The sequence below is a fragment of the Pan troglodytes genome, chromosome 9 (assembly GCF_028858775.2).
Source record: "Pan troglodytes isolate AG18354 chromosome 9, NHGRI_mPanTro3-v2.0_pri, whole genome shotgun sequence".
Lineage (NCBI taxonomy): Eukaryota > Metazoa > Chordata > Mammalia > Primates > Hominidae > Pan > Pan troglodytes.
In genome coordinates, this window is record NC_072407.2 from 103,131,391 (window position 1) to 103,158,340 (window position 26,950).

The following is a 26,950-nucleotide window of genomic DNA, read 5'->3' on the forward strand; positions in this document are numbered from 1 at the left end:
CAGAAAGAAAAGGCATGAACAGATATTTCACAGAGGAAGAAATATATAGATGACAAAATACAACAATATGACTGACCTCATTATTAACCAGAGAAATGCAAAGTAAGACCACATGAGACATCATCTACCTAAAACGGCAAGGACACAGAATACAGGAACACACAAAACAATGAAGAGCTGCCATGGAGTGTAAACTACTACTACTTTAAAAACAATCTAGCATTATCTAGTAAAGCCCAGCATGAGCATGTATTACAATCAGAAATTTCATGCCCAGGTGTGCAGGTTACCTACAGAAACTCTCACACATGAACCACCAGAATACATGTAAAATAATGTTCACAATTGAACTGTAGGTAAAGCACAGCAAATATCAAGTGGAAGTACATGTCAATACATGAGAATAAATAAATGGGAGATACTCATACAATGAAATCGTACAGTGTAGGAAAAAACAAACCAGAATAATACAAATCAAAATAAAAAACACAAATATAATATTAGGCAGTAAGATCAAATTGCATAAATATACATACCATTTCTATGGAGTAGAAAAAAACATCTCAAAACTAAAAAAACCTATTAGTGAGAAATACATAGATATTAAAAAATCCTATAGAATAATATAAGAAAATGACCAACTCCAAATTAAAGATATAGAGGTTTCTGGAGAAAGATAAAGAGGAATGTGATAAGGAAGAAATATGCAATCAATTTCAAGTGTAGTGATAATATTCATATTTTCTTAAGCCAACTGAGTCCAGAGGTGGATGTTAATCATATTGTTTCTATATGTCATTTGCTTTATATGCATTTTTTTATGAATAAAATATATTAAAAGGTATGGCTTATTCTTAGGATACAAAATCAATGTGCAAAAATCAGTCATTCCTATACACCAATAATAGACAAACAGAGAGCCAAATCATGAGTGAACTCCCACTCACAATTGCTACAAAGAGAATTAAATGCCCAGGAATACAACTTACAAGGGATGTGAAGGGCCTCTTCAAGGAGAACTACAAAACACTGCTCAAGGAAATCAGGGCACAAACAAATGGAAAAACATTCCATATTCATAGATAGGAAGAATGTGTATTTTGAAAATGGCCATAGTGAACAAAGTAATTTATAGATCCAATAATAGCTCCATCAAGCTAACATTGACTTTCTTCACAAAATTAGAAAAAAATTACTTTAAGTTTCATATGGAACCAAAAAAGAGCCTGTATAGCCAAGACATCCTAAGTCAAAAGAACAAAGCTGGAGGTATCATGCTACCTGACTTCAAACTATACCACAACTCTACAGTAACCAAAACAGCATGGTACTGGTACCAAAACAGATATATAGACCAATAGAACAGAACAGAGGCCTCAGAAGTAACGTCACAAATCTACAACCATCTGATCTTTGACAAACCTGACCAAAAAAAACAATGGGGAAAGGATTCCCTATTTAATAAATGGTGTTGGGGAAACTGGCTAGCCATATGCAGAAAACTGAAAGTGGACCCCTTCCCTACACCTAATACAAAAATTAACTCAAGATGGACTAAAGACTTAAACATAAGACCTAAAACCATAAAAACCTTAGAAGAAAACCTAGGCAATACCATTCAGGACATAGGCATGGGCAAAGACTTCATGACTAAAACACCAAAAGCAATGGCAACAAAAGACAAAATTGACAAATGGGATCTAATTAAACTAAAGACCTTCTGCACAGCAAAAGAAACTATCATCAGCGTGAACAGGCAACCTATAGAATGGGAGAAAATCTCTGCAATTTATCCATCTGACAAAGGGCTAATATCCAGAGTCTACAGGGAACTTAAACAAATTTACAAGAAAAAAAAAACATCAAAAAGTGGGTGAACGGTATGAACAGACACTTCTCAAAAGAAGACATTTATGTGGCCAAAAAACATGAAAAAAAGCTCATCATCACTGGTCATGAGAGAAATGCAAATCAAAACCACAATGAGATACCATCTCACACCAGTTAGAATGGCGATCATTAAAAAGTCAGGAAACAACAGATGCTGGAGAGGATGTGGAGAAATAGGAAAGCTTTTACACTGTTGGTGGGAGTGTAAATTAGTTCAACCATTGTAGAAGACAGTGTGATGATTCCTCAAAGATCTAGAACCAGAAATGCCATTTGACCCAGTAATCCCATTACTGGGTATATACCCAAAGGATTATAAATCACTGTACCATAAGACACATGCACATGTATGTTTACTGCAGCAGTATTCACAATAGAAAAGACTTGGAACCAACCCAAATCCTCATCAGTGAGAGAATGGATAAAGAAAATGTGGCACATATACACCATGGAATACTATGCAGCCATCAAAAGGGATGAGTTCATGTCTTTTGCAGGGACATGGATGAAGCTGGAAACCATTCTCAGTAAATTAACACAAGAACAGAAAACCAAACACTGCATATTCTCTCATAAGTGGGAGGTGAACAATGAGAACACATGGACACAGGGAGGGGAACATCACACACCGGGGCCTGTTGAGGGGTGGGGAGCTAGGGGAGGGATAGCACTGGTAGAAACATCTAATGTAGATGATGGATTGTTGGGTGCAGCAAACCACCATGGCACATGTATATCTATGTAACAAACCTGCATATTCTGTACATGTATCCCAGAACTTAAATTAAAAAAAAAAAAAAAGTAGAGTGGTTGCTGGCTGGCAAGATGGCTGAATAGGAATAGCTCCGGTCTGTAGCTCCCAACGCGATCAACACAGAAGGTGGGTGATTTCTGCATTTTCAACTGAGGTACCCGCCTCATCTCATTGGGACTGGCTAGACAGTAGCTACAGCCCATGGAGAGCGAGCTGAAGCAGGGTGGGGCATTGCCTTACCCGGGAAGCGCAAAGAGTGGGGAAACTCCCTCCCTTAGCCAAGGGAAGCCGTGAGTGACTGTGCTGTAAGGAACAATGTGTTCCGGCCCAGATACTATGCTTTCCCCATGGTCTTTGCAACCCACAGACCAGGAGATTCCCTTGGGTGCCTAAATCACCAGGGCCCTGGGTTTCAAGCACAAAACTGGGCAGCCATTTGGGCAGACAATGAACTAGCTGCAGGAGTTTTTTTTCATACCCCAGTGGCACCTGGAATGCCAGTGAGACAGAACCGTTCCCTCCCCTGAAAGGGGGGCTGAAGCCAGGGAGCCAAGTGATCTAGCTCAGCAGATACCATCCCCACAGAGCCCAGTAAGTTGAGATTCACTGGCTTGAAATTCTCGCTGCCAGCACAGCAGTGTGAAGTCGACCTGGGACGCTGGAGCATGGTGGTGGGAGGGGCGTCCACCATTACTGAGGCTTGAGTAGGCAGTTTTCCCCTCACAGTGTAAACAAAACCACCTGGAACTTCAAACTGGGCAGAGCCCACTGCAGCATGGCAAAGCTGCTGTAGCCAGACTGCCTCTCTAGACTCCTCTCTGGGCAGGGCATCTCTGAAAGAAAGGCAGCAGCCCCAGTCAGGGGCTTATACATAAAACTCCCATCTCCCTGGGACAGAGAACCTGGGGGAAGGGGTGGCTGTGGGCGCAGCTTCAGCAGACTTAAACGTTCCTGCCTGCTGGCTCTGAAGAGACCAGCGGATCTCCCAGCGCAGCACTCAAGCTCTGCTAAAGGACAAACTGCCTCCTCAAGTGGGTCCCTGACCCCTGTGCCTCCTGACTGGGAGATACCTCCCAGCAGGGGTCGACAGACACCTCACACAGGAGAGCTCTGGCTGGCAATCTGGTGGGTGCCCTGCTGGGATGAAGATTCCAGAGGAAGGAACAGGCAGCAATCTTTGCTGTACTGCAGAGTCCGCTAGTGATACCCAGGCAAACAGGGTCTGGAGTGGACCTCCAGCAAACTCCAGCAGACCTGCAGCAGAGGGGCCTGACTGTTAGAAGGAAAACTAACAAACAGAAAGGAATAGCATCAACATCAACAAAAAGGATGTCCACACAAAAATCCCATCTAAAGGTCACCAACATCAAAGACCAAAGGTAGATAAATCCATGAAGATGAGGAAAAACCAGTGCAAAAAGGCTGAAAATTCCAAAAATCAGAATGCCTCTTCTCCTCCAAAAGATCACAACTCCTCACCAGCAAGGGAATAAAACTGGACGGAGAATGAGTTTGACAAATTGACAGAAGTAGGCTTCAGGAGGCGGGTAATGACAAACTCCTCTGAGTTAATGGAGCATGTTCTAACCCAATGCAAGGAAGCTAAGAACCTTGAAAAAAGGTTAGAGGAATTGCTACCTAGAATAACCATTTTAGAGAAGAACATAAATGACCTGATGGAACTGAAAAACACAGCACAAGAACTGTGTGAAGCATACACAAATATCAGCAGCCAAATTTATCAAGCAGAAGAAAGGATATCAGAGATTGAAGATCAACTGAATGAAATAAAGCATGAATACAAGATTAGAGAATAAAGAATGAAAAGGAACAAACAAAGCCTCCAAGAAATATGGGACTATGTGAAAAGACCAAACTTACATTTGATTGGTGTACCTGAAAGTGACGGGGAGAATGGAACCAAGTTGGAAAACACTCTTCGGGATAGTATCCAGGAGAACTTCCCCAACCTAGCAAGACAGTCCAACATTCAAATTCAGGAAATACAGAGAACACCACAAAGATACTCCTCGAGAAGAGCAACCCCAAGACACATAATTGTCAGATTCACCAAGATTGAAATGAAGGAAAAAACATTAAGGGCAGCCAAAGAGAAAGGTCGGGTTACCCACAAAGGGAAGCCCATCAGACTAAAACAGCAGATCTCTCTGCTGAAACCCTACATGCCAGAAGAGAGTGGAGGCCAATATTCAACATTTCTAAAGAAAAGAATTTTCAACCCAGAATTTCATATCCAGCCAAACTAAGCTTCATAAGCAAAGGAGAAATAAACTCCTTTACAGACAAGCAAAAGCTGAGAGATTTTGTCACCACGAGGCCTGCCTTACAAGAGCTCCTGAAGGAAGCACTAAACATGGAAAGGAACAACCGGTACCAGCCACTGCAAAAACATGCCAAATTGTAAAGACCATCGATGCTAGGAAGAAACTGCATCAACTAGTGGGCAAAATAACCAGCTAGCATCATAATGACAGGATCAAATTCACACATAATACTATTACCCTTAAATGTAAATGGGCTAAATGCCCCAATTAAAAGACACAGACCAGCAAACTGGATAAAGAGTCAAGACCCATTGGTGTGCTATATTCAGGAGACCCATCTCATAGGCAGAGACACAATATGCTCAAAATAAAGGGATGGAGGAATATTTACCAAGCAAATGGAAAGCTAAAAAAGGCAGGGGTTGCAATCCTAGTCTCTGATAAAACAGACTTTAAACCAACAAAGATCAAAAGACAAAGAAGGCCATTACATAATGGTAAAGGGATCAATGCAACAAGAAGAGCTGACTATCCTAAAAATACGTACTCAATACAGGAGCATTCAGATTCATAAAGCAAGTTCTTAGAGGCCTATGAAGAGACTTAGACACCCACACATTAATGGGGGAGACTTTAACACCCTACTGTCAATATTAGACAGATCAACAAGACAGAACATTAACAAGGATATCCAGGACTTGAACTTAGGCTCTGGACCAAGTGGACCTAAGAGACATCTACAGAACCCTCTACCCCAAATCAACAGAATATACCTTCTTCTCAGCACCACATTGCACTTATTCTAAAATTGACCACATAATTGGAAGTAAAACACTCCTCAGCAAATGTGAAAGAATGGAAATAATAACAAACAGTTTCTCAGACCACAGTGCAATCAAATTAGAACTCAGGATTAAGAAACTCACTCAAAACTGCACAACTACATGGAAACTGAACAACCTGCTCCTGAATGATTACTGCATAAATAATGAAATTAAGGCAGAAATAAGTTATTTGAAACCAATGAGAACAAAGACACAACATACCAGAATCTCTGGGACACAGCTAAAGCAGTGTTTGTTTAGAGGGAAATTTATAGCACTAAATGTCCACAGGAGAAAGTGGGAATGATCTAAAATTGACACGCTAATATCACAATTAAAAGAACTAGCGAAGCAAGAGCAAACAAATTCAAAAGCTAGCAGAGGACAAGAAATAACTAAGACCAGAGCAGAACCGAAGGAGATAGAGACATGAAAAACCCTTAAAAAAAAAATCAATGAATCCAGGAGCTGGTTTTTTGAAAAGATTAACAAAGTAGATAGACCACTAGCCAGACTAATAAAGAAGGGAGAGAAGAATCAAGTAGACACAATAAAAAATGATAAAGGGGATATCACCAGTGATCCCACAGAAATACAAACTACCATCAGAGAATACTATAAACACCTCTATGAAAATAAACTAGAAAATCTAGAAGAAATGCATACATTCCTGGACACATACACCCTCCCAAGATGAAACCAGGAAGAAGTTGAATTCCTGAATAGACCAATAACAAGTTCTGAAATTGAGGCAGTAATTAATAACCTACCAACCAAAAAAACCCCAGGACCAGACAGATTCATAGCTGAATTCTACCAGAGATACAAGGAGGAGCTGGCACCATTCTTTCTAAAACTATTCCAAACAATAGAAAAAGAGGAAATCCTCCCTAACTCATTTTATTTGGTATCATCCTGACACCAAAACCCGGCAGAGAAACAACAAAAAAGAAAATTTCAGGCCAATATCCCTGATGAATATTGATGCAAAAATCCTCAATAAAATACTGGCAATCCAAATCCAGCAGCACATCAAAAAGCTTATCCACCATGATCAGGTCAGTTTCATCCCTGAGATGAAAGCCTGGATCAACATACACAAATTAATAAACATAATCCATCACATAAACAGAACCAATGACAAAAACCACATGATTATCTCAATAGATGCAGAAAAGGCCTTTAACAAAATTCAACACCCCTTCATGCTAAAAACTCTCGATAAGCTAGGTATTGATGGACCGTATCTCAAAATAATAAGAGCTATTTATGGCAAACCCACAGCTAATATCATAATGAATAGGCAAAAGCTGAAAGCATTCCCTTTGAAAACCAGCACAAGACAGGGATGTCCTTTCCCACCACTGCTATTAAACATAGTAGTGGAAGTTCTGGCCAGGGCAATCAGGCAAGAGAAAGAAATAAAGCGTATTCAAATAGGAAGAGAGGAAGTCAAACTGTGTCTTTTTGTAGATGACATGATTGTATATTTAGAAAACTCCATCATCTCAGCCCAAAATCTCCTTAAGCTGATAAGCAACTTCAGTGAAGTCTCAGGATACAAAATAAATGTGCAAAAATCACAGGCATTCCTATACACCAATAATAGACAAACAGAGAGCCCAAACATGACTGAACTCCCATTCACAATTGCTACAAAAGGAGTAAAATAGCTAGGAATACAAGTCACGAGAAATGTGAAGGACCCCTTCAAGGAGAACTACAAATCAACGCTCAAGGAAATCAGAGAGGACACAAATGGAAAAACACTCTATGCTTATGGATCAGAAGAATCAATATCATGAAAATGGCCATACTGACCAAAGTAATTTATAGATTCAATGCTATCCCCAACAAGCTAACATTGACTTTCTTCATAGAATTAGAAAAAACTACTTTAAATTTCCTATGGAACCAAAAAAGAGCCCATATAACGAAGACAATCCTAAGCAAAAAGAACAAAGCTGGAGGCATCAGGCTAGCTGACTTCAAACTATACTACAAGGCTACAGTAGCCAAAATAGCATGGTACTGGTACCAAAACAGATATATAGACCAATGAAGCAGAACAGAGGCCTCAGGAATAATGCCACACATCTACCATCTGATCTTTGACAAACCTGACCAAAAAAGCAATGGGGAAAGGATTCCCTATTTAATAAATGGTGTTGGGGAAACTGGCTAGCCATATACAGAAAATTGAAAGTGGACCCCTTCCTTACACCTTATACAAAAATTAACTCAAGATAGATCGAAGACTTAAATGTAAGACTGAAAACCATAAAAACCCTAGAGGAAAACCTGGGCAATATCATTCAGGACATAGGCATGGGCAAAGACTTCATGACTAAAACACCAAAAGCAATGGCAACAAAAGACAAAATTGACAAATGGGATCTAATTAAACTAAAGACCTTCTGCACAGCAAAAGAAACTATCATCAGAGTGAACAGGCAACCTACAGAATGGGAGAAAATTTCTGCAATTTATCCATCTAACAAAGGACTACTATCAAGAATCTACAAAGAATTTAAACAAATTTACAAAAAAAAACCAACCCCATCAAAAAGTGGGCAAAGGATATGAACAGACACTTCTCAAAAGAAGACATTTATGTGGGTAATAAACATGAAAAAAAAGCTCATCATCACTGGTCATGAGAGAAATGCAAATCAATACCACAATGAGATGCCATTTCATGCCAGTTAGAATGATGACCATTAAAAACTCAGGAAACAATAGATGCTGGAAAAGATGTGGAGAAATAGGAAAGCTTTTACACTGTTGGTGGCAGTGTAAATTAGTTCAACCATTGTAGAAGACAGTGTGGTGATTCCTCAAGGATCTAGAACCAGAAATACCATTTAACCCAGCAATCCCGTTACTGGGTATGTACCCAAAGGATTATAAATCATTGTACCATAAAGACACATGCACACGTATGTTTACTGCAGCACTATTCACAATAGTAAAGATTTGGAGCCAACCCAAATGCCCATCAATGATAGACTGGATAAAGAAAATGTGGCACATATACACCATGCAATAACATTCAGCAATCAAAAGGGATGAGTTCATGTCCTTTGCAGGGACATGGATGAAGCTGGAAACCATCATTCAGAGCAAACTAACACAAGAACAGAAAACCAAACATTGCATGTTCTCTCATAAGTGGGAGGTGAACAATGAGAACACATGGACACAGGGAGGGGAACGTCACACACCGGCATCTGTCAGGGGGTGGGGGGCTAAGGGAGGGATAACATTAGAAGAAATACCTAATGTAGATGATGGGTTGATGGGTGCAGCAAAACATCATGGCACGTGTATACCTATGTAACGAACCTTCACGTTCTGCACGTGTATCCCAGAACTTAAAATATAATAAAAAATTTGAAATAAATAAATATAAATTTAAAAATTGGAAACATTAAAAAGTATGGCTTATTTAAATATCATGCATTGAAAAGATAAGATGAAGAGTCTAGGAAACAGTATTGCACAATTATTCTTGATGTATATGTGACTGAATCTGGATGATGATACTATGAGAAGAAATTTTTATGACAAGTGATATGAAAGGTTTTTGAGAGAGATTAGAAGTGAAAGCTTAAATATAACCTAAAAATAAAAATTTTGAAATATCTCAGCAAAAATCCTATACAGAATGGGAGCAGGGAGAAGGAAAAGCTTATAAACTTCTTTAGCATGTTTTAATAAAATAATTTGGTAAAATAGGGCAGGCATAATTATTATTTAATTCTGATAAAAGAAGAATACAGATTTTTGTATTTTCTACTAATTTTTCTATATCTTTACTATTTTTTTAAAACTACAAATGGAATTTTTTTTTTTTTTTTTTTGCGACAGAGTTTGTGTTATACTGCCTCATAATTACCTCTTTTCCATTTTCTTTCTTTGCTAGCTTGGTCAAGTTTCCCTTTATTTTCTCTTTCCTATTTAACTTCTTCTATTAATTCAGAAGTTTTGATTTGCTTTTCCAGTTTCCTAGTGTTTGTATTCCCATCCTGAAAAATCTCTGTATTTTTCTTTTATTATATCAGAAGACTCTCTGTAGTTCAGGTGAATTTATAGACAGTCATCCTTACACTACCTATATAAAATTATGGAAGGATGTCTAGAGGCATGCTTCTACTTCAGATTACTAAAGTGATAATGACCACTGCGCAGTGCTGGGATCAGTCCACTGGCACTATACTTTAACAATCCTTTATAGCACTGATAGTGCTTGCCTTCCATTTTTCAGGATTCACCTCCAATTTCCAGATCAAAACAGAGTGTGCCTTTGTATATACTTCAAAGAAAACAAAGATGCTAGACAACAGGAAATATAAAGTGAAATCAGGTATTTTCCAAAAACCAAAACTATACTAGAATTGATTTTTTTAAACGTATATGTCTTAATCATTTAAATAAAGTCAACTACAATGGAGGAGATATTTGAACCCCTCAATTCTAACTTTTTACTGAGTCTAGAAAATAATAAATGCTTGTAGATACTACTGAAAAGTTCTAGTTGGCAAACCATAAAAGACATCCCATACAAACACAGAAAAATTTTAAGCAAAGAAATGAGAATGAATAGTCTGAGGACCATCCCCAGCTAGCATGTGTGAGATGGTGTTTAGGGTAAACAACCAGACTGATGAGAAGGACATCAGTTGGCTGCAGGCTCCAATGCAGTGAACTTGGGGAGCAATGTGAGAGGTGCTATCTCTGAGAGATGCTGATTCAAAGGCCAGGATTTGGGTGGAAAAAGAGATGCCCATTAAGAAGAAGATTCTGGGCCAGGCGCGGTGGCTCACGCCTGTAATCCCAGCACTTTGGGAAGCCGAGGCGGGCGGATCACGATGTCAGGAGATCGAGACCATCCTGGCTAACACGGTGAAACCCCGTCTCTACTAAAAATACAAAAAATTAGCCGGGCGTGGTAGCGGGCGCCTGTGGTCCCAGCTACTTGGGAGGCTGAGGCTGGAGAATGGCGTGAACCCGGGAGGCAGAGCTTGCAGTGAGCCGAGATCGCGCCACTGCACTCCAGCCTGAGCGACAGAGCGAGACTCCGTCTCAAAAAAAAAAAAAAAAAAAAAAAAAAGAAGAAGATTTTGTGAGGTCTAGAGAGGTAGGTGGTAGCCATCACCCACAGTAGATCTTGCCTTAAAGAGGAAAAATGATTTTTGTTCTTAGGGTATTAAAGGCACAGAGCAGGACTCTGTACTTCTAGAAAAGATACCACTGTGTCCTAAATTCAAGAATTTTGCAGTTCTTCCAAAGAAGACTTGTAGCCTTGTTGGCTGTCAACTGTAGGAGGAGAAAACAAAAAAACAACAAAAATCTTTACTACACAACCCATACTCTCTAGCCCAGAAAGTTATTCTCTTTGCCATAAGAAGTGGTTGAATCTAGGTGGAGGAGGAGGTAGGGGGAGAAGGAGAGAAACTGGCTTTCTAACACAACCTTTTAAAATGTGAAGATAAGGCTTGCTACCAAAAAAGAAAACAGAAAAAAAGAAAAACCCATAAAACCTGTAACTGTGGATTTAAAAAATTTCAACAAAGATAACTATTCATTTAATCATTCTTTTATGTAGAAAGCTACTTATTTTTGAAAGAGCTAATTACCTTATACTAGTTTAGCATTTTTACAACTGCAAAATATAAAGCTGTATTCATTTCAGATATTTTTTTGTGAGTCATTAAACAAAAATGTTTTCTAGAAGAAAGAAGATGGAAGCAGAACACCTAAAGTAGAAGATATATTATCATCCTTAAGGGTGTAACTATCTTCCCACTCAGTGCTGTACAGCAGTGAACTAAAGCAAAAGTTCACTGTGACCTGTTCAAGGTAGGGAAGTGATTCATTAAAAACAAGAATCATATGCAACGAAGAAATCAAATAACTCAAAACATAATTTTTATAATCAAAACATAGCCACGGAAGCAGATAAGAACAAACTGCTCCTAACAAAATCTATGTCATGACATGTCAAAACATATTTATTACCTCTATTATTCTACTGTAAGATTTTATTAAATCTTTTAAAAGCTTTCTAATATTTTCTCATGTTTTATCTTTTGTTATTTAAATGGTCTCTATGTCAGAAATGAGAATTCTTAACCATAACAGCATGATATTGGTATAAAAACAGACACAAAGACCAATGGAACAGAATAGAGAACCCAGAAATAAAGCCATGCATTAACAGTCAACTCATTTTTGACAAAGGTGCCATGGACATACATTGGGGAAAGGGCAATCTCTTCAATAAATGCTGCTGGGAAAACTGGCTACCTATATGCAGAAAACAGAACTAGATCACTATCACTCACCACATACGAACATAAAATCAAAATCGATTAAAGACTTAAGTGTAAGATCTGAAACTACAAAACTACTACAAGAAAACTTTGGGGAACCGCTTTAAGACTTTTGGGTAAATATTTTTGTAGTAAGACCTCAAGGCATAGGCAATCAAGGCAAAAATTGACAAATGGAATTTCATCAAGCTAAAAAGCTTCCACACAGCAAAGGAAATAGTTAACAATGTGAAGAGACAAAGAATGAGAGAAAATATTTGAAAACTATTCATCTGACAAGGAGTTAATTATCAGAATATATAAGGAACTCAGCTCATTAGCAAAAAAAAAGTAATCCCATTTAAAAATAGGCAAAATGAACAGAAATTTCTTGAAAGAAGACATACAAATGCCAACAGATATATGAAAAAATGCTCAACATCACTAATCATCAGGGAAACGCAAATAAAACCACAATAAGATATTATCTCACCCCAGTTAAAATGGCTGTTACTAAAAAGACAAAAAATAAATGCTGGTGAGGATATGGAGAAAGAGAAATTCTCGTGCACTGTTGGTAGTAATCTAAGTTAGTACCGTAACTATGGAAAACAGTATGGAGGTTCCTAAAACTAAAAACAGAACTACCATGTGATGCAGCAATCCTACTGTTGGGTATATAGCCAAAAGAAAGAAAACTGGTATATTGAAGATATTATCTGCATTCACATGTTTACTGCAGCACTATGTATAATTGTCATTTACCCCTCCTGTGTAGAGATCTTGGTGCAGGGGGCCCCTCTCTATTCCATGCCAAAGCAGATCTCCAGGCATCTGGAGCACCCACTCTCCTGAATCAGGAGCTTAGGATGCCTCCCATGCAGAGAATTTGCAGCTGAGGAGGTTTCCAAGCTTCAGGTCTGTGTACAATTCTGGGTGCTTGGTGGCCACCCACTGGATTCTTCCTTGGCACTGGTGCTTGTGCTTGCCATCAGGGGACGCAGGGGGACCTGCTCGGTCCAAACCTGCCCTTTGTGGTTCCCTTCTCCTTGGGGCTGAGCAGGGAGTTCCAACTACTGTGCATTCTATGAATCAGAATCAGCCTATTGCCTAAGACAATGTAGAACTTTTGCTCGGAAACAAGGATCAAGTATATATCCAGCCACATTGGTCACAGCCAGCTCTTACCTATACGTGCCGCCTATGGGCCTGTGGGATGACCTGCAGAGCCCAGTATAAAACCTGCTGAAAGAAGCACATAGGGCTGTAGAATCAAAGTGAAAAGATCCTACCCAGCATTCTTTAGAGGCACAACCCCTAGAAAAGGGGTAAAAGGGAAACAAAAAAAATTATTAAAATAATAATAATAATACCATTATAGGGAAAGAAAAAAGAAAAACTCCTACCCACATGAAAATAAGTACAAAAATTTGAAGTGCCAATGTCTCCAGATGAGAAGAAACCAGTGCAAGAATTCTGGCATAATGAAAAATCTGATTGCAGTGACATCACTAAGGGATTGCACTAGCTTTCCAGCAATGGTCCCTAACCAAGATGGAAACTCAGAAATGACACATAAATAATTCAAAGCATGGATTGCAAGGAAGTTCATTGTAATCAAAGACAAGGTTGAAAACCAACACAAACTTCTAAAGCAATCTAGGAAATTAAGAAAGACATGAACATCTTAAAAAAAAATCAATAGTAGCTTCTGGAATTGAAAAACTCACTTAAAGCTTTCAATTATATTTTGAAATTCGTTATCAATAGACTGGATCAAGCAGAAGAAAAAATTTTAAAGCTTGAAGGCTGGTCTTGTGAACTAACCCAATCTGATAAAAATAAAGAAAAAAATTATTTTAAATGAGCTGTTTTTGAGAAATATAAGATTATATAAAGCAAAAAAACCCTATGAATTATTGGCATTCCTGAGAAAGTAGGAGAAAAAGAAAACAAACTGGAAAATATAGTTGAGGGAATAATTCAAGAAAACTTGCCTAATCTTGCTAGAGAGCTAGAAATCCAGAGAACATCTGTGAGACACCACAAACATGAACATCACTGGCTGGGCGTGGTGACTCATGTCTGTAATCCCAGCACTTTGGGAGGCTGAGGCAGGTGGATCATGAGGTGAGGAGTTCAAAACCAGCCTGGCCAAGACGGTGAAACCCTGACTCTACTAAAAATACAAAAAATTATCCAGACACGGTGGCAGGCACCTGTAATCCCAGCTACTCGGGAGGTTGAGGCAGGAGAATCCATGGAACTTGGAGGGTGGAGGTTGCAGTGAGCCAAGATCTCACCACTGCACTCCAGCCTGTGTGAGACAGTAAGGCTCCATCTCAAAAAAAAAAAAAAAAAAAAAAAAAAAATCACCAAGATATATAGTCACCAGACTGTTCAAGGGCAATATTACAGAAAAAATCTTAAAGGCAGCCAGAGAAAAGTGCAGATCACATAAAAAGGGAACTCTATCAGGATAATAACAGATTTCTCAGCAGAGGTTTGCAAGCTAGGAGAGATTGGGGGCCTGTTTTCAGCGTTCTTAAAAGAAATTCCAACCAGAATTTCATATCCTGCCAAACTATGCTTCATAAGTGCAGGACAAACAAAATCTTTTCCAGGCAATCAAGTGCTAAAGGAATTTGTTACCACTAGACCATCCTTACAAGAGATCCTTACATGGGAGTTCTAAACATGGAAGCAAAAGAACCATACCTGCTTCCACATAAACACACTTAAGCACATAGCCTGCACACCCTACAAAGCAAAAACACAATAGAAACAACAAAGCAAATAGCTACCAACTAAACAAGGGATCAAAACCTCACATATAAAAATGAAACTTGAACGTAAATGGTCTAAATGCCTGATATGGTTTGGTTCTGTGTCCTCACCCAAATTTCACGCTGAATTTTAATTCTTAATGTTTGGGGAGGGACCTGATGGGAGGTGATTGGATCATGGGGGCCCATTTCCCCCATGCTGTTGTTGTGATAATGAGTGAGCTCTCAGGAGATATGATGGTTTAAAAGTGGTGGCACTTCCCCTCTCACTCTCTCTCTCTCTCTCCTGCTCTGCCCTGGTAAGACGTGCTTGCTTCCCATTTGCCTTCCACCATGATTGTAAGTTTCCTGAGACCTCCTAGCTATGCTTCCTGTTAAGCCTGCAGAACTGTGAGTCAGTTAAAGTTCTTTTCTTCATAAGTTACCCAGTCTCAGGTAGTTCCTTATAACAGTATGAGAATGAGCTAATACAGAAAATTGGTACTGGGAGAGTGGAGCACAGTTAAGAAGATACCTGAAAATGTGGGAGTGACTTTGGAACTGAGTAATGGGCAGAGGTTGGAACAGTTTGCAGGGCTCAGAAGACAGAAAGATATGGGAATGTTTGGAACTTCCTGGAGACTTGTTGAATGGTTGTGACCAAAATGCTGATAGTGACATGGACAATGAGTCCAGGCTTAGGTGGTCTCAGATGGAGTGAGGAACTTATTGGGAACTGGAGTAAAGGTCACTCTTGCTATGCTTTAGCAAAAAGACTGGTGGCATTTTGCCCCTGTCCTAGAGATCTGTGAAGCTTTGAACTTGAGAGAGATGATTTGGGATATCTGGTGGAAAAAATTTCTAAGCAACAAAGCATTCAAGATGTATGTGACTGTTTCTAAACATGTATGTTCATATGCATGAAAAAAGAGATTATCTGAACCTGGAACTTACATTTAAAAGTGAAGCAAAGCAAAAAATATATTGGAATATTTGCAGCCTGGCCATGTGGTAGAAAAGAGAGAGAGAAAAAAACATTTCCTGGGGAGCAATTCAAGCCTGCTGCAGAAATTTGCATTAGTAAAGAGGAGTCAAATGTTAACAGTCAAGACAATGGGGAAAATGTCTCCAGGGCATTTCAGAGACCTTCACAGCAGCCCCTCCCATCACAGGCACAGAAGCCTAGGAGGGATTAATGGTTTTGAGGGCCAGGCCCAGGGCCTAGCTACTCTGTGCAGCCTTGGGACATGGTGCCCTGCATTCCAGCTGCTCCAGCTACAGCTGTTCCTAAAAGGGGCCAAGGTACAGCTTGGGCCAGGGCTTCAGAGGATGCAAACCCAAAGCCCTGGTGGCTTCCACATGGTATTGGGCCTGCGGGTATGTAGAAGGCAAGAGTTGAGGTTTGGAAACCTCCACCTAGATTTCAGAGGATGTATGGAAACGCCTGGATGTCCAGGCAGAAGTCTGCTTCAAGCGCAGAGACCTCATGGAGAACCTCTACTAGGACAGTGAGAAAGGGAAATGTGGGGTTGGAGCCCCTGCACAGAGTTCCCACTGGGGCACTGCCTAGTGGAGCTGTGAGAAGAGGACCACCATCAACCAGACCTCAGAATCGTAGATCCATCAACAGCTTGCATTGTGTGCCTGGAATACCTGCAGGCATTCAATGCCAGCCTGTAAAAGCAGCTGTGGGGGCTGTACCCTGTAGAGCCACAGGGTGGAGCTGCTGAAGGCCTTGGGAGCCCATCCCTTGCATCAGTATGCTCTGGATGTAAGGCATGGAGACAAAAGAGATTATTTTGGAGCTTTAATATTTAATGACTGCCCTGCTGGGTTTTGAACTTGCTTGGGGCCTGTATCTCCTTTGTTTTGGCCAGTTACTCCCATTTAAAATGGGAGTATTTACCCAATGCCTATACCCCTATTGTATCTTGGAAGTAACTAACTTGTTTTTGATATTACAAGATCATAGGTGGAAGGGACTTGCCTTGTCTCAGATGAGACTTTGGTCTTGGACTTTTGGGTTAATGCTGGAATGAGTTAAGACTTTGGGGGACTGTTGGGAAGGCATGATTGTGTTTTGAAAACTGAGAAGGACATAAGCTTTGGGAGGGGCCAGGGGCAGAATGATATGGTTTGGCTCTGCATCCCCATCCAAATCTCACGTTGAATTGTAATTCCCAATGTTGAGGGAGGAACCTGGTAGGAGGTTATTGGATCATGGAGGCAAATTTCCCCCATGCTGTTGTCATGATAGTGAGTGGGTTCTCCCAAGATATAATGACTTAAAAGTGTGTGGCACTCCCCTGACCCACCTCTCCTACTCTGCCATGGTAAGATGTTCTTGCTTCCCCTTCACCTTCTGCCTTGATTGTAAGTTTCCTGACGTTGCCTAGCTATGCTTCCTGTTAAGCTTGTAGAACTATGAGTCATTTAAATGCCATTTCTTCATAAATTACCCAGTCTCAGGTAGTACTTTATAGCAGCACAAGAATGGACTAATACAATGTCCCATTTAAAAGTCACAGAGTGGGTCCAGGCACAGTGGCTCACACCTGTAATCCCAGAACTTTGGGAGGCTGAAGAGGGTGGATCACCTGAGATCAGGAGTTCAAGACCAGCCTGACCAACAAGGTAAAACTCCATCTCTACTAAAAATACAAAAATTAGCCAGGCGTGGTGGCAGGTGCGTATAATCCCAGATACTCGGGAGGCTGAGACAGGAGAATTGCTTGAACCTGGGAGGTGGAGGTTGCAGTGAGCTGAGATTGCGCCACTGCACTCCAGCCTGGGCATCAGAGCAAGACTCCATCTAAAAAAAAAAAAAAGGCACAGAGTGGCAAACCAGCTAGGAAAACCAGACTCATCCATCTTCTGTATTCAAGAAACCCATCTCACATGTAATGACAACCATAGGCTCAAAGTAAAGGGTTGGAGAAAGATGTAGCATGCAAACAGAAAACAAAAAAGAGCAGGGGTTGCTATTCTTAGATTAGATAAAACAGACGTTAACAACAGTAAAAAAGGAAAAATAAGGGCATTGCATAACGATAAAGAGTTCAATAAGAAGATTTAACTATCCTAAATACATATGCCCTCAACATTGGCACACCCAGATTCATAAAACAAGGACTTCTAAGGACCTAGAAAGCCACACAACAATAGTGGGGGACTGATAGCATTAGATCATCAAGGCAGAAGACTAACAAAGAAATTCTGGACTTAAACTCAATGCTTGTCCGATTGGATCTAAAAAACATCTACAGAATAATCCACCCATCAACCACAGAACATAAATTCTTCTCATCTGTACACAGAACATATACTCCAAGATTCACCACATCCTTGGCCATAAACCAAGACTCAGTACATTTTAAAAAGTCAAAATCATGCCAGTCATACTGTCAGGTCACAGTGGAATACAAAGAGAAACCAACATCAAGAAGATCTGTACAAACCACACAATTACATGGCAATTAAAAAGTTTGCTCTGGATAACTTTGAGTAAACAATAAAATCAAGGCAGAAATAAATTAAAATAAATGAAAACAGACACAACACACCAAAATCTCTGGAATGTAGCAAAAACAATATTAAGAGGAGAGTTTACAGCTCTAAATGCCTACCTCAAAAAGTTAGAAAGATCTCAAATTAACAACCTAACATCACACCTAGAGGAACTAAAAAAAAAAAAAAAAAAAAAAACAAGAACAAACTATCCCTAAAGCTAGCAGAAGAAAAGGACGAACTAAAGAGCAGAACCAAATGAAATTGAGACCCAAAAATCTATACAAAGAATCAACAAAACCAAAAGTTATTTTTTTAAAGGATAAATAAGATTGATAGACTACTAGTTACATTAACAAAGAAAAAAAGAGAGAAGATCCAAATAAACACAAACAGAAATGACAAAGGTGACATCACAATTGATCCCACAGAAATATGAAAGATCCTTAGATAACTATTGTGAACATCTCTACACACACAAACTACAATATCTAGAGGAAATGAATAAATTCCTGAAAACACCCAATGTCCCAAGTTTAAATCAGGAAAAAACTGAAGCACTGAACAGACCAATATTGGGTTCCAAATGGAATTAGTAATAAAAAACTTACCAACCAAAAAGAAAGCCCTGGCCAGAGAGATTCACAGCTAAATTCTACCAGATGCACAAAGTAGAGCTGGTACCAATTCTACTGAAACTATTTCAAAAAATCAAGAAGGAAAGACTCCTCCCTAACTCGTTCTCTGAAGCCAGTATCACCCTGATACCAAAACCTATAAGAGATACCATGAGAAAGGAAAACTATAGGACAATATCTCTGATAAACACAGACACAAAAATTCTCAACAAAACACTAGCAAACCAAATCAAACATCAAAAAGTTAATTTACCACGATCAAGTTGGCTTCACTCCTGGTATGGAAGGTTAGCTCAATATATGCAAATCAATAAATATGATTTGCCACATGAGAAGAATTAAAAATAAAACCATATGATCATCTCAATAGACACAGAAACAGCTTTCAATAAAATGCAATACCACTTCATGATAAAAACCCTCAAGAAACTAGGCAACAAAGAAATATACCTAAAAACAATAAGAGACCACAATGACAAACCCACAACCAACATCAGAATGAATGGGCAAAAGCTGGAAGAATTTTCCTTGAGATCTGGAAAAAGTTAAGGATGCTCAATCTCACCACTCCTGTTAACACTGGAAGTGCTAGCCAGAGCAGTCAGGCAAGAGAAGGAAATAAAAGGCATTCAAACATGAAAAAAAGAAGTCAAACTATCTCTCTTGCATATTACATGATTTTATAACTACAAAACCCTAAAGACTCCACCAAAAGGCTCCTAAAACTGATAAATGACTTCAGTAAAGTTTCAGGACACAAAATGAACATGTAAAAATTAGTACCATTTCTATACAACTGTAGCATTCAAGGTGAGAGCCAAATCAAGAAAGTAATCCCATTTACAATAGCCACACACACACACACAATACCTAGGTATACATATAACTAAGCAGATGAAAGATTTCTACACGGATAACTACATAACATTGCTAAAAGAAATCACAGATGACACTAACACATGTAAAAACATTCCATGTTCATGGATTAGAAGAATCAGTATTGTTAAAATGGCCATACTGTCCAAAGCAATTTACAGATTCAATGTTATTCCTATCAAACTACCAAAGACATTTTTTTCCAGAACTAGAAAAAGCTATTCTAAAATTTATATAAAATCAAAAGAGCCCAAATAACTACAGCAGTCGTAAACAAAAAGAAAAGTCAGAGGCATCACATTACCCAATTCCAAACTATACCGTGAGGCTACAGTAACCAAAACAGCATGATACTGGCACAAGAGCAGACACATAGACCAATGGAACAGAATATAGAACCCAGAAATAAAGGTGCACACCTACAGCCATCTGATCTTTGACAATGTTGACAAAAATAAGCAATGCAGAAAGGATTCCTTATTCAATAAATAGTGCTGGGATACCTACCTAGTCACATGCAGAATAATGAAATTGGACCCCTACATTTCACCATATACAAAAATTACCTCAAGGTAGATTAAAGATTTAAATATAACACCTCAAACCATAGGAATCCTAAAAGAAAATCTAGGAAATATGATTCTGGATATCAGCCTTGGGAAATAATTTCTAACTAAGTTCTCAAAAGCAATTGAAACAAAAACAAAAATTAACAAGTGAGACCTAATTCAACTAAAGAGTTTCTGCACAGCAAAATAAACTACCAATGGAGTTAACAGACAACCAACAGAATAGGAGAACATGTTCACAAACTATGCCTCCAACAAATGTCTAATATCCAGAATCTATAAGGAACTTAAACAGTTGAACAAGCAAAAAAAATAATCTCACCAAAAAAATGGGCAAAAGACTTGAATAGACATTTCTCAAAAGGATACATACAAGCAGCCAACAAACATTTAAAAATGCTCCATATCACTAATCATTAAGATATGCAAATCAAAACTACAATGACATACCATCTTACACCAATCAGAATGACTATTATTAAAAACTCATGCCAGGCATGGTGGCTCACACCTGTAATTCCAGCACTTTGGGAGGATCACTTGAGCCCAGAAGTTTGAGACCTGACTGGGTAACAAAGTGAGACCTTATCTCCACAAAAAAATAAATAAAAAGTTTGCCAGGTGTGGTGGTGCGTGCCTGTAGTCTCAGCTACTCAGGATGCTGAGGTAGGAAGATCACTTGAGCCCAGGAGATTGAGGCTGCAGTGAGCCATAGTTGTGCCACTGCACTCCAGTCTGGGTGACAGAGTGAGACTCTGTCTCAAAAAAGAAAACCCAAAAAACTCAAAACCTAATAGATGCTGGTGAGGCTGTGGAAAAAAGGGAATACTTATATACTGTTGGTGGGAATGTAAATTAGTTCTGCCACTGTAGAAATTGGTTTGAACACTTCTCAAAGGACATTTTTTTTTTTCTTTTGAGACAGAGTCTCACTCTGTCACCCAGGCTGGAGTGCAGTGGTGCGATCTCAGCTCACTGCAAGCTCCGCCTCCCAGGTTCATGCCATTCTCCTGCCTCAGCCTCCCAAGTAGCTGGGACTACAGGCGCCTGCCACCATGCCTGGCTAATTTTTTGTGTTTTTAGTAGAGATGGGGTTTCACTGTGTTAGCCAGGATGGTCTCCATCTCCTGACCTCATGATCCACCTGCGTCAGCCTCCCAAAGTGCTGGGATTACAGGCATGAGCCACCGCGCCCGGCCCTCAAAGAACTTAAAACAGAACTACCATTAGACCAGCAATCCCATTACTGGATATATAGCCAAAAGAAAATAAATTGTTTTACTAAAAAGACACATGCACTCACATGTTCATCACAGCACTACTCACAATAGCAAAGACATGGAATTAACCGATGCACCCATTAATAGTGGATTGGACAAAGAAAATGTGGCATATATACACCATGGAATATTATGCAGCCATGAAAAGAATGAAGTCACATCCTTTGCAGCAACATGGATGTAGCTGTGGGCCAAGACCCTAAGCAAATTAACACAGGAACAAAAAACCAAATACTGCATGTTCTCACTTATAAGTGGGAGCTAGACATTGGGTATTCATGAGCATAACAATGGAAATGAGGACTACTAGAGGAGGAAGGAAGAAGAAGAAAGGGTTGAAAAACTATTGAGTACTATGCTCAGTACCTCAGTACCTAGGTGATGGGATCATTTGTACCTCAAACATTAGTGTCACACAATATACCCAGGTAACAAACCTGCACATGTACCCACTGAAGCTAAAATAAAAGCTGAAAAAATAAATAGAGCTGCGATAGCTGGAAAAAATGGTCTAATACACTCTTTCCCAGAGTGTTACACATAATCATTTATGGTATACAAGCAGTTTTTAGGTGGTACACCAAATATATATTTAAATAGTTAAGAATGTATATTAATGTCTTTTAGAAAAATTATAACTGGCATATCAAATCCATTATTTCAGAGATATTATTGCTTAGGAAGAGGCTAAGCAAAACAAAAATATTAGACTAATGAGTTTAGTAGTGAGTCTGCTTCCTGATAATCCCCACTAACTCTGCTTAATGTCTTTCCACAGCACTTATCATTATTTGACATGTACATTTGTTGCTCGTCCTCCCACAGTGTAAGATCTATGAGGGCAGGAATTTTGTCCATTTTCTTTGCGCTATATGCCCAGAACTTAGAGTAGTATCTGGTAACTAGAAAGGGCTCGATATACAGTTACTTAAAGAAAGGGATGGGGTGCAAGTTAGAAAGCGATTGAGGGAGAAAAGGGAGGAAGGAAAGAAGGAAGGAAGGAAGGGAGGGAGGGAGGGAGGGACGGAAAGGAGGGAGAGATGGAGGGAGTAGAGTTAAACAAATAAGTAATACAAAAGGTATGAAAATGCAGCAATAGCTGTGAAGCCCGTAGAATATGGCTTGGGAAGCATAGGAATAACAGGCTAAAGTAACAAGCAGTTTGGTTAGAGAAGATAAAGGATTACAGATGCTTGAATAATATGCTAAAGGCCGGGTGCAGTGGCTCACGCCTGTAATCCCAGCACTTTAGAAGGCCGAGGTGGGCAGATCACCTGAGGTCAGGAGTTCAAAACCAGCCTGGCCAACATGGTGAAACCCGATCTCTACTAAAATACAAAAATTAGCTGGGCGTAATGGCGGGTGCCTATGATACCAGCTACTTGGGAGGTTGTGGCAGGAGAATCGCTGGAACCTGGGAGGCAGAGGTTGCAGTGAGCCAAGATTGCGCCATTGCACTCCAGCCTGGGCGACAGAGTGAGACTCTGTCTCAAAAATAAATAAATAAATAAAGCCCTAGAATATTAAAAGATAACATAAAATTCTCTAGGTTATATTGCTGATCCCCAGGAGTATTCTGAAGGTTCTATCCAGAACTCTGCCATTTTCATTCTTTGATAAAATTGAAGAGTCTTTTAAAGTCTTTGGGAAAACACTCAAGATTAAAGATCTTAATGGAATCTAAGTGTCAGCATTAGATGCTCTGCTACTTTCTAAGGCAAGCATGCCAAGGAGAAAACACTGGCTGCGCCAGGGTCAGAATACTTTCAGGTCTTTCTTCTGGCTCCGACATTGACTAGATGTGTGATTTTGTGAAAAAGTTGTATTTTCTAAAATTTAGGAGGTTCCTTAAGACTTCTGAGTTGAAACAGAAATACAAAGAGGTGGTAATTGAGGTGTGGGACTCAAAAACAATTTTAATCTGCTGAGGTTGTGGTTTTATTCATTTAATAGAAAGTTACTGAGCACCTCCTTAAGCCAGGCACTACTGTCAACCTAATCACTGCCCTTAACTTAGGAAAACAAATCTTTAATCAAGTAATTATAAAATTCTATAAGTGATCTAATTACATGAATTACTGTAAAGTGCCCAGCATGTTACCTGGGTGATTAATTTTGGTCCAGCACATTTGCAAAAACAAATGAGGTGACAGTTGTATACGCTTTAAACTTGACAAGCATTGGTCTAAATATAGCATTTCCCAAAGGAAAATACACACAACGTTGATGGAAGACAAGCTGTTTATAGTTAGTGCACTGAAAAAACATTTTTAGCTTTAACAATTATGTAATATTTTTATTATGTTTTTAAAAAGTTATATCTAGATGTAAAAGCTACGATTCCCAGACAGTGTTGTGCAGGATGTGGCTAAGTGAAAAAATTCAAGGGAGTAGGGGTGTCTTGCATAACTGTGGCTCGCTTGATCTCCCTCACTCTGCTATGTTTTCATTCAAACTATCTGTCACTACCTGACATTAATTTTTTAAATGTGTGCTATATTACTGAAAGTTTTAGAGATTCTAATAAAAATATGGGAAAAGGGAATTATTAATATAACTCTTCATCAAATGGATTTCTACCCCAGTTACAGTAATCTTGCTTTAATCAATCACTTGGAGAAGCTAGTAAGCAATGTACCTGACCAATTTGCAGAGTCAATTTTTTGAGCTGAAAGGAATGTTAATGCTCTCGTTTTACAGATAAGTAGACTGATGCCCAGGAAGAGCTGTGGTCACACAGGAGATGGGCAGCAAAGCCTAGACTCCAACACATGTTACTTAATGACAGGTCAGTACATTGCCCATTACCTCTACTTATAGGCAATATAGATGAATTGAGTTTTCTTCTCTTAACAGACCTCAATGTGCTAGAAAACTGTAAAGTTAATGGAATGGTATTGGTTGCTTCATTCAGACACTCACATGTGCAGAGTCACTGCCAATAATCAAGACAGAAAAAACAAAACAAAAACAAAGATGAATAAGAAGTTGCAATTTTCTGACACACAGTTTTATGGTATAAAGATTACACAGTATATTATTGATGAAAACATCAGAATTACCTCCAAGGACCATGCCAGCCTGACAGCACTTTCTAAGGCGACATGCTGGGCAGTTTTTTCTGCGGATTTTATCAACGATGCAGTCATTTCTTCCAGCACATAAGTAGTTGTGCTGCCCTAAAAAAACAAAATGAGTCAAAATTATTTACAATATCTAAGATTCACTGGAAATTCTATGCAGTGACAACTGAAATAGAGACTAGATACACATCAGCAAGTGCATGACTCAGCCAGCTTCCTGCCTGGCACAGCTGAATGTTGGTGAAGCTATAAAACTGCTCAGTACTTTACCTGTGCCTTTAGGAGCCTAAATTAGGTGAGCATAGCTGAAGAATCAATCCTAGGGCTCCTTTAAAAATCTTTTGCAAAAGATTTCTGTTTATCTTCTTAATGGTGTCAGTATCAGATTGCCTTTAGATGTCATTTCAAGATTAGCTACACGTTTCTGATAAGCATTAGTTGTACCAGGTGGTCAAACTCTAGTAAAACCTTTCTTTCTGACATTGATGCCTTCAAGAAAACAGATACAGACTAAAGAATTGAAGAGGCCTCTGGAAAAGACCTTTTAAAAAAAAATCTAAATGCTTAGTTTTATTGGAAAAATCCCAGAGCTGGTTCTCTCTTTAAGGAATCAATGGAAGAGCATGTAAAAAAGATCACTTATTGTACTGAATTTAATACCTGCCTTATTTTGACTACACATTAGAAAATACCTTGAACAGAAATAATGATAAAGGAAGAACTTAAAACAGATAGAAGTACTCAATAAAGAGGAGAAACTTTATAGAAGTATAGATAATACACATCGCACATCACCCTGGGGTCACTTTGTGTAGAGGAAACTATGGATGCCTTTAAAAAGGTCTGGCACATGAATTTAATATTCAATAATGATTTTTAAACCACAAATATGTTAATAAGGCATGGAACAATCTAATTTATTTAGATTTAACAAAAATAAAAAAATTCAGCTTAAACATGTAAACGTTAATTTACTATTTTTGACACTCTCTTTTTTTCCCAATAAATTTCTTTAAAACAGACTGTGAGTCTTTTAATATCATCAGCCTACTTCAGCCTACTTATACTTCTGAAGCATGACACATAATTTTAAAAGATCATGGGATTTTCCTATAGTATTTTACATTAGTTAAGATTAAAATCAGAGTCTTCTGGCCAAAGTTGGTAGTAAAGGAACTCAGAGGTACCTAAAACATGTACTTAATCAAGCAAGGGAAAGGATTAGCCTAAATGGCAAAGGGCAAAAATGCCAAAAGGCCTATATATGTGACAGCTGATATCAAGAAGGTTCCTGACCTCATGCATTTCTGGAAAAGCACAAATATTTTCTTAAAGATGCATGCCTCTATAAACTTATGTTCATGTACACTCACATAGTGTTCATCTCTTGTTTAGAGTCCCAGGAATTAAGCCTTCACCTAATAAAGGGTAACTGTGAAGCCTCATATCTTTGCTGACTTTTGTGCACATAGTGCCAGTCCTACAGGAGGTTAGCAGAGTGTACTGCATACTACTTTCTGATTTGACTCTAATTTTTTTTTTTTTTTTTACCACAAGTTATATATTTAGGCTATAGGAGTGACTGTGAGAGCAAGGTGTGTGTAAGTCAGTCTATCAGTTGATCATCTATTTCTACCCTATACTGATATCTCACAAGAAGAGAGAACAGAAAATAGCAAGATTTTCTATTCTTTTTCTTTCACACGGAGTTTCGCTCTTGTTGCCCAGCCTGGAAAGCAAAGGCACAGTCTCGGCTCACCACAACCTCCACCTCCTGGGTTCAAGGAACTTTCCTGCCTCAGCCTCTGAGTAGCTGGAATTACAGGCATGCACCACCACGCCTGGGTAATTTTGTATTTTTAGTAGAGACAGGGTTTCTGCATGTTGGTCAGGCTGGTCTCGAACTCCCAACCTCAGGTGATCTGCCCACCTTGGCCTCCCAAAGTGCTGGGATTACAGGCATGAGCCACCACGCCCACTAAGGTTTTCTCTATACAGAAAACAGACTTCGAGAAATAGAGCACGCAGATGTAATTGTTTGAAGAGAGGCTGTCCTACTCTCTGCTCCTTGGTCATAAATACGCAGGAAAAAGGTCTGATCTAAACACCAGAAGCTGGCATGCTGCTGATCTGTCTCACTTACATTTCTAAAATGGCCTACGATA

General features: G+C 39.1%; 1 protein-coding gene across 2 annotated transcripts in view; it reads right to left on the reverse strand.

Annotated features, from left to right (window-relative positions):
• Nucleotides 1-26,950, reverse strand: part of PGR (progesterone receptor) — a 90,236-nt gene that overhangs the window by 28,099 nt on the left and 35,187 nt on the right. For both annotated transcript variants that reach the window (NM_001135613.1, XM_063782550.1), the window contains 1 exon segment: nt 24,765-24,881. In NM_001135613.1, coding sequence (NP_001129085.1) covers nt 24,765-24,881 — 117 coding nt within the window.